Here is an 8,613-nt window from a genome sequence, read left to right on the forward strand (position 1 = left end):
GCTCAGCTGCTCCTCTTCATCACCGTCTCCCTCCCGGTTCTCCTCGGAGCCGCGGCCTGGAGGCGGAGGTCGGTGTCGGTCCGCGGGATGAAGCTGCTGCTGCTGCGCGGATCGCCCCGCCCTGCTCCTCAGGCCCCTCCCCCTCTTCATCCTCCTCATCTTCATGCTCATCTTCCTCCTCATCTCCTTCCTCCTCCCCTCCACCTCTTCATCCTCCTCATCTTCATGCTCATCTTCCTCCTCTTCATTTTCATCTTCATGCTCATCTTCCTCCTCTTCATGCTCATCTTCCTCTTCATTTTCATCTTCATGCTCATCTTCCTCTTCATTTTCATGCTCATCTTCCTCCTCCTCCTCATCTTCCTTCTCCTCCTCCTCATCTTCCTTCTCCTCATCCTCTTCCTCCTCATCTTCCTTCTCCTCCTCATCTTCTTTCTCATCCTCCTCATCATCATCCTCCTCCTCTTCATCTTCCTTCTCCTCCTCTTCATCCTCCTCCTGATCTTCATGCTCATCATCCCCCTCTTCCTCCTCCTCTTCATCTTCCTCCTCATCTTTCTCCTCCTCTTCCTTCTCCTCCTCTTCCTCCTCATCTTCCTTCTCCTCCTCCTCTTCATCTTCCTCCTCATCTTCATCCTCCTTCTCCTCCTCCTCCTCTTCATCCTCCTTCTCCTCCTCTTCATCCTCCTCCTCATCTTCCTTCTCCTCCTCCTCCTCTTCCTCCTCATCTTCCTTCTCCTCCTCTTCCTCCTCATCTTCCTTCTCCTCCTCATCTTCTTTCTCCTCCTCCTCCTCATCATCATCCTCCTCCTCTTCCTTCTCCTCCTCTTCATCCTCCTCCTGATCTTCATGCTCATCATCCCCCTCTTCCTCCTCCTCTTCATCTTCCTCCTCATCTTTCTCCTCCTCTTCCTCCTCATCTTCCTTCTCCTCCTCTTCATCTTCCTCCTCATCTTCATCCTCCTTCTCCTCCTCTTCATCCTCCTCCTGATCTTCATGCTCATCATCCCCCTCTTCATCTTCCTCATCTTTCTCCTCCTCCTCTCCTTCCTCCTCATCTTCATGCTCATTTTCCTCCTCTTCATCCTCCTCATCTCCTTCCTCCTCCCCCTCACCCGTCTCTTCCTCATCTTCCTCCTCCTCTTCCTCCTTCTCTCCCTCATCCACAGACAATTAATCTAAATTTAATGATTGATTTTTTATTTAGTTATTTAAATATGAGGTATGTATTATATGATATATAACATATATATCATATAATATATATCAATACATTATGATTTATAATATATATATATCATACAATATACACATCATACTATATATTATGATTTATAATATATATTTATATTTTACAAAATCTATATTATATATCATATGTATAATATATATATTATACATAGGATATATAATAAATATTATATATATAGAATAGAATAGAATAGAATCAGCTTTAATGGCCATGTAGGTTTGCACATACATGGAATTTGACTCCGGTTACACTTTGCTCTTCCGTACTTATACACACACACAATATACAATAAGCGGGATAAATATAAAAAAGACATTAAAGACAGTAGTCAAAAAGTGCAGATAGTGCAGATGGAAGAGTCTGATTAATTGTTCATCATGGTGACGGCCAGTGGAAAGAAGCTATTTCTGTGTGTGGTGGTTTTGGCGTACAGTGCTCTGTAGCGCCTACCAGAGGGCAGGAGTTGGAACAGCTTGTGTCCAGGGTGTGAAGGGTCTGCAGTGATCTTTCCTGCCTGCTTCCTGACTCTGGCGGTGTACAAGTCCAGAATGGAGGGGAGGCTGGAACCAATGGTTCTTTCTGCAGACCTGACGATCCGCTGTAGTCTGACTCTGTCCTGTTTGGTGGCCGATCCAAACCACACAGTGATGGAAGAGCAGAGGACAGACTGGATGATGGCGGAGTAAAAAAGGATCAGCAGCTCCTGAGGCAGGTTGAACTTCCTGAGCTGGCGCAGAAAGTACAGCCTCTGCTGGGCCTTTTGCGGATGGTGTTAATGTTGGAGGCCCACTTCAGGTCCCGGGAGATTGTGGATCCCAGAAACTTGAAGGTCTCCACCGCAGGAACAGTGCTATTTTGAATGGTGAGCGGGATAGTGTTGGGGGGCTCCTCCTGAAGTCCACTGTCATCTCCACAGTCTTGAGCTTGTTCAGCTCCAGGTGGTTCTGTCCACACCAGAGGACCAGCCGTTCAACCTCCCGTCTGTCGCAGACTCGTCACCGTTCCTGATGAGGCCGATGACCGTTGTGTCGTCTACGAACTTCAAGAGCTTAACAGACGGGTCCTCTGAGGTGCAGTCGTTGGTGTAGAGGGAGAAGAGCAGTGGCGAGAGCACACATCCCTGGGGGGCGCCAGTGCTTATGGTCCGGGTGCTGGATGTGGTTTTTCCCAGCCTCACCTGCTGCGTCCTGTCTGTCAGGAAGTTTGTGATCCACCGGCAGGTGGGGGCTGGCACGGCGAGCTGGGAGAGTTTGGGTTGTAGAACCTCCGGGATGATCGTGTTGAATGCAGAGCTGAAGTCCACAAACAGAACCCTTGCATATGTCCCTGGGGAGTCGAGGTGTTGCAGTAAATGGTGCAGTCCCATATTTATTGCATCATCCACCGACCTGTTTGCACGGTAGGCAAACTGCAGGGGGTCCAGCAGGGGCCCTGTGGCGTCCTTCAGGTGGGTCAACACCAGCCTCTCAAAGGACTTCATGACCACAGACGTCAGGGCGATGGGTCTGTAGTCATTTAATCCTGTGATGGAGGATTTCTTGGGCACCGGGATGATCAAGGAGCGCTTGAAGCAGGAAGGGACTTCGCACAGCTCCAGTGATCGGTTGAAGATCTCCGTGAAGATGGGGGACAGCTCGTCAGCACAGACTTTCAGGCAGGAGGGGGACACGCCGTCTGGGCCGGAGCCTTGCTGATCTTCTGCCTCTGAAAGAGCCGACTCACATCCTCTTCGCAGATCCTCAGTGCGGTGGGGGGTTGGATGGGAGAGGTGAGTCAGAGAGTGGAGGTGATTGTTCGATGATGGAGCAGTTGGGCGGGGTGGAAGTGGGCTTGTCGAACCTACAATAGAAGACGTTCAGGTCGTCAGCCAGTCGGTGATTGTCCTCAGTGGGGGGGGATGGTCTCTTGTAGTTGGTGAGTACTTCCAGGCCTCTCCAAACTGACGAGGGTCGTTGGCTGAAAACTTTTTTTCCAGCTTTTCAGTGTAGCTCTTCTTAGCTACCTTGATCTCCCTCGTCAGTGTGTTTCTGGCCTGGTTGTACAGAATCCTGTCCCCACCTCTGTAGGCCTCCTCTTTAGCCCGGAGCTGCCTGAGTCTTGCAGTGAACCAGGGTTTATTGTTGTTGTATGTGCAGAAGGTTTTGTCGGCACACATGTCCTCACAAAAGCTGATATATGATGTCACAGTGTCAGTTAGCTCATCCAGGTCTGTAGCAGCAGCCTCAAAAACACTCCAATCAGTGGAGGCAAAGCAGGACTGTAGCTCCAGCTTGGCCTCGTTGGTCCATCTCTTCACAGTCTTCACCACAGGCTTTGCAGATTTTAGTTTCTGCCTGTAGGACGGGAGAAGATGAACCAGACAGTGATCAGAGAGTCCCAAAGCGATATGCGTCCTTTAGTACAGTGTAGCAGTGGTCCAGTGTGTTTTTGTCCCTGGTGCTACACTTAATGTGCTGTCTGTATTTTGGCAGTTCTTTGCTGAGGTTTGCTCTGTTAAAGTCCCCAAGAACAATGAGCAGGGAGTCTGGGTGTTTGTGCTCCATGGTGGTGATCTGCTCTGCCAGGTGTTGGAGTGCCTCACTCACACAGGCCTGAGGTGGGATGTACACACCGACCAGGATGAATGAGGAAAACTCCCGCGGTGAATAAAATGGTTTGCAGTTTATTAAAAGAGTTTCTAGGTGAGGGCTGCATGATTCCTTTAACACCGTGACATCTGTGCACCAACCTTCATTGATATAAAAGCAGATTCCGCCTCCCTTCGTTTTCCCCGACAGAGCCGTTACGCGGTCCGCTCGGTGGAGTTGGAAGCCCGACAGATGCAGTGCGCTGTCCGGGATGTGCGCACCGAGCCAGGTTTCGGTGAAGCACAGGAAATATATACACATGAAATATAATAGTACACAAAGAGACAGTAGAGATGTCCTTAAAGAGACAGTATAGATGTTGAGAGGTCCTTAAAGAGACAGTAGACATGTTAAGAGGTCCTTAAAGAGACAGTAGAGATGTTGAGAGGTCCTTAAAGAGACAGTAGAGATGTTGAGAGGTCCTTAAAGAGACAGTAGAGATGTTGAGAGGTCCTTAAAGAGACAGTAGACATGTTAAGAGGTCCTTAAAGAGACAGTAGAGATGTTGAGAGGTCCTTAAAGAGACAGTAGACATGTTAAGAGGTCCTTAAAGAGACAGTAGACATGTTAAGAGGTCCTTAAAGAGACAGTGGAGATGTTAAGAGGTCCTTAAAGAGACAGTAGAGATGTTGAGAGGTCCTTAAAGAGACAGGAGATGTTGAGAGGTCCTTAAAGAGACAGTAGACATGTTAAGAGGTCCTTAAAGAGACAGTAGAGATGTTGAGAGGTCCTTAAAGAGACAGTAGACATGTTAAGAGGTCCTTAAAGAGACAGTAGACATGTTAAGAGATCCTTAAAGAGACAGTAGACATGTTAAGAGGTCCTTAAAGAGACAGTAGACATGTTAAGAGGTCCTTAAAGAGACAGTAGAGATGTTAAGAGATCCTTAAAGAGACAGTAGACATGTTAAGAGGTCCTTAAAGAGACAGTGGAGATGCTTGTGAAGATAACACGGGGTCACAGCAGGACGTCCTCCAGGACAGACGGGTGGACTCCGGCGTCCTGCAGACTCCTCAGGAGTCTCTGGACCGTGGCGGTCTTCCCTCCTAATTGTCTCCACCGAACCAGACCGGCCATAACCGCCCCGTGAGTACTGAGACGGTGATCAGATCTACACCGGAACAAGTCCTCCGCAGACAAACCCAGATCCATCAGAACCGGCTCCCACTCGGAGCCGAGCCGGGACACCAGGCGGGACAAGACCCGGTCCGAAGGAACCTGCTGCAGGACCGAGTCCGGGAGCCGGAGGTCTGCAGAGACAAGTCAAATCTGTCTTTAATGTGAGATTACACCAGACGTTAATCTCAGCTACAAAGTGACTCAACATTCTGATCATGAATATAATCATTATAATAATAATAATAATAATAATACAAATCCTGTTATATTCTCAAGACTAAAACCGGGCTCAATAACAAACGTTCTGCGTACTGTCTCTTTAAGTGTGTGTGTGTGTGTGTGTGTGTGTGGACCAGTTCACGATGCATACAGGACCAGTATCGGACCTGGTCCGGGTGGTTATATATCTAAACCAGAGGACTCTGGATCTTAAAGAGACAGTACACCTCTCAATGTGGTTCTAAGTGGGCTGGCTCAGACTCGTCAGTGTTACATAGTGACAGATGAAGATGTCTGCGGGTCTACAGGTGTATTCACTGGGTATGGTCTCACCTGAGGCGCTGGGTCCCGGTCCCGGTCCCGGTCCCGGTCCCGTCTGGAGCTCCAGCAGCAGCTTGTCTCGGACCCAGTCGAAGTCCTCCAGAGACCTGAGGAAGCAGTGGAAGGCCCGGGGCCCGCGGGCCGGCAGCAGGTCCAGCAGCCGGAGGCACCTGAGGGTGCTGGTGGGCTGGGCCTCGATGTCCTCCACCTGGCGGGCCGACAGGATGTCCTCCTGGTACAGGAGCGGAACGATGCCGTCGGAGACCAGCAGCTGGCCGGACAGATACAGCCTGTGTGTCCGCAGCAGAGCTCTGTGGGCCGGCTCCATGCCGAGGCGCAGGTCGCCGCTTCTCCGGAGTAAATAATACTCATTAATCCATTATCAATGATCTGGATTATTCTTCACCAAACCTCGTCCCTCGAGCCGGATAACTACCGTTTGCTCCATGTTGTTGCGTCCGACTGGAAACACGTCAACGGAACCAACGTTTTACTAACGTGAACCACTGGAAATATTCTGATTTAATGCAAACTTTTAGAAATTGTTCAGCCAATTAAATTTAATGAAGTCCAATTTACTGGACACCATCTCTCGTTCGGCACGTATGTTGCACACCGGGAACCAGTCCTTTATTTTTGTCGTGAAGCTCCGTGGTGCTCAGGAGCTAACGTTAGCAAACAGCGGAAGCTAATGCCAAAACTCGGTTTACGTTAGTAAGCAAAGCTCCATTATTGATCCATGTGTTCCGAATCTAGAAGGAGAATCTCAACTGTCCGACCGGCCACACAGCAGCTGTCACTAGTCAACGACGAAACACCAATCCTAAAACAAACAAGCCCGGCCGAAGGGTCTCCCCGACAGGCTCCAGTATCCCCTTTACGACAGTTCATCATCTAGTCCACTTTACGACAGTTCATCATCTAATCCACTTTACGACAGTTCATCATCCAGTCCACTTTACGACAGTTCATCATCTAGTCCACTTTACGACAGTTCATCATCTAATCCACTTTATGACAGTTCATCATCCAGTCCACTTTACGACAGTTCATCATCTAATCCACTTTACGACAGTTCATCATCCAGTCCACTTTACGACAGTTCATCATCTAATCCACTTTACGACAGTTCATCATCCAGTCCACTTTACGACAGTTCATCATCTAGTCCACTTTACGACAGTTCATCATCTAATCCACTTTACGACAGTTCATCATCCAGTCCACTTTACGACAGTTCATCATCTAATCCACTTTACGACAGTTCATCATCCAGTCCACTTTACGACAGTTCATCATCTAGTCCACTTTACGACAGTTCATCATCTAATCTACTTTACGACAGTTCATCATCTAGTCCACTTTACGACAGTTCATCATCTAATCCACTTTACGACAGTTCATCATCCAGTCCACTTTACGACAGTTCATCATCTAATCCACTTTACGACAGTTCATCATCTAATCCACTTTATGACAGTTCATCATCTAGTCCACTTTACGACAGTTCATCTAGTCCACTTTACGACAGTTCATCATCTAGTCCACTTTATTACAGTTCATCATCTAGTCCACTTTACGACAGTTCATCATCTAGTCCACTTTACGACAGTTCATCATCTAATCTACTTTACGACAGTTCATCATCTAGTCCACTTTATGACAGTTCATCATCTAGTCCACTTTACGACAGTTCATCATCTAGTCCACTTTACGACAGTTCATCATCTAATCCACTTTACGACAGTTCATCATCTAATCTACTTTACGACAGTTCATCATCTAGTCCACTTTACGACAGTTCATCATCTAATCCACTTTACGACAGTTCATCATCTAATCCACTTTATGACAGTTCATCATCTAGTCCACTTTACGACAGTTCATCATCTAGTCCACTTTATGACAGTTCATCATCTAATCCACTTTATGACAGTTCATCATCTAGTCCACTTTACGACAGTTCATCATCTAGTCCACTTTACGACAGTTCATCATCCAGTCCACTTTACGACAGTTCATCATCCAGTCCACTTTACGACAGTTCATCATCTAGTCCACTTTACGACAGTTCATCATCTAATCCACTTTACGACAGTTCATCATCTAATCCACTTTATGACAGTTCATCATCTAGTCCACTTTACGACAGTTCATCATCTAGTCCACTTTACGACAGTTCATCATCCAGTCCACTTTACGACAGTTCATCATCTAGTCCACTTTACGACAGTTCATCATCTAATCCACTTTACGACAGTTCATCATCTAGTCCACTTTACGACAGTTCATCATCTAGTCCACTTTACGACAGTTCATCATCTAATCCACTTTACGACAGTTCATCATCTAATCCACTTTATGACAGTTCATCATCTAGTCCACTTTACGACAGTTCATCATCTAGTCCACTTTACGACAGTTCATCATCTAGTCCACTTTACGACAGTTCATCATCTAATCCACTTTACGACAGTTCATCATCTAGTCCACTTTACGACAGTTCATCATCCAGTCCACTTTACGACAGTTCATCATCCAGTCCACTTTACGACAGTTCATCATCTAGTCCACTTTACGACAGTTCATCATCTAATCCACTTTACGACAGTTCATCATCTAGTCCACTTTACGACAGTTCATCATCTAGTCCACTTTACGACAGTTCATCATCTAATCCACTTTACGACAGTTCATCATCTAATCCACTTTATGACAGTTCATCATCTAGTCCACTTTACGACAGTTCATCATCTAGTCCACTTTACGACAGTTCATCATCTAGTCCACTTTACGACAGTTCATCATCTAGTCCACTTTACGACAGTTCATCATCTAGTCCACTTTACGACAGTTCATCATCTAGTCCACTTTACGACAGTTCATCATCCAGTCCACTTTACGACAGTTCATCATCTAGTCCACTTTACGACAGTTCATCATCTAATCCACTTTACGAGTTCATCATCTAGTCCACTTTACGACAGTTCATCATCTAGTCCACTTTACGACAGTTCATCATCTAGTCCACTTTACGACAGTTCATCATCTAGTCCACTTTATGACAGTTCATCA

At 46.9% G+C, this 8,613-nt stretch overlaps 2 protein-coding genes across 4 annotated transcripts in view; both read right to left on the minus strand.

Annotated features, from left to right (window-relative positions):
- The window catches only part of LOC130200853 (receptor-type tyrosine-protein phosphatase O-like), a 22,641-nt gene extending 22,491 nt beyond the window's left edge, over positions 1–150 (minus strand). The window contains exon 1 of the mRNA XM_056425430.1: positions 1–150. This exon is cut by the window's left edge and continues 117 nt beyond it. Within this exon, the coding sequence (XP_056281405.1) occupies positions 1–150 (150 nt within the window).
- A 2,877-nt stretch (positions 151–3,027) lies between these two features.
- On the minus strand, positions 3,028–6,384 carry cradd (CASP2 and RIPK1 domain containing adaptor with death domain). Of its 3 annotated transcripts, none has more exons than XR_008832984.1 (3): positions 5,551–6,384; positions 3,981–5,129; positions 3,028–3,091 (listed from the first exon to the last, which is right to left on the minus strand). XR_008832984.1 is itself a non-coding variant. In XM_056424516.1 (2 exons), the coding sequence occupies exons 1-2, from the start codon at positions 5,864–5,866 to the stop codon at positions 4,837–4,839; spliced, it is 609 nt and encodes a 202-aa protein (XP_056280491.1). In that variant the 5' UTR covers positions 5,867–6,384; the 3' UTR covers positions 3,895–4,836. The 3 variants fall into 3 exon arrangements, 1 of the variants encoding a protein (XP_056280491.1); XR_008832983.1 differs by lacking the exon at positions 3,028–3,091 and adding an exon at positions 3,407–3,585; XM_056424516.1 differs by lacking the exon at positions 3,028–3,091 and having other exon boundaries at positions 3,895–5,129.
- Positions 6,385–8,613: the final 2,229 nt, after the last annotated feature.

This window comes from Pseudoliparis swirei, chromosome 10, assembly GCF_029220125.1.
Source record: "Pseudoliparis swirei isolate HS2019 ecotype Mariana Trench chromosome 10, NWPU_hadal_v1, whole genome shotgun sequence".
Classification (NCBI taxonomy): Eukaryota; Metazoa; Chordata; class Actinopteri; order Perciformes; family Liparidae; genus Pseudoliparis; species Pseudoliparis swirei.

What these genes read in the sequence shown, in the direction of transcription:
- cradd (XM_056424516.1), bottom strand. Translation starts at nt 5,866, where the DNA reads ATGGAGCCGGCCCACAGAGCTCTGCTGCGGACACACAGGCTGTATCTG. An exon ending in ACCGGGACCCAGCGCCTCAG is followed by an intron (nt 5,130 to 5,550) that starts GTGAGACCATAC and finishes TTGTCTCTGCAG; the next exon opens with ACCTCCGGCTCCCGGACTCG.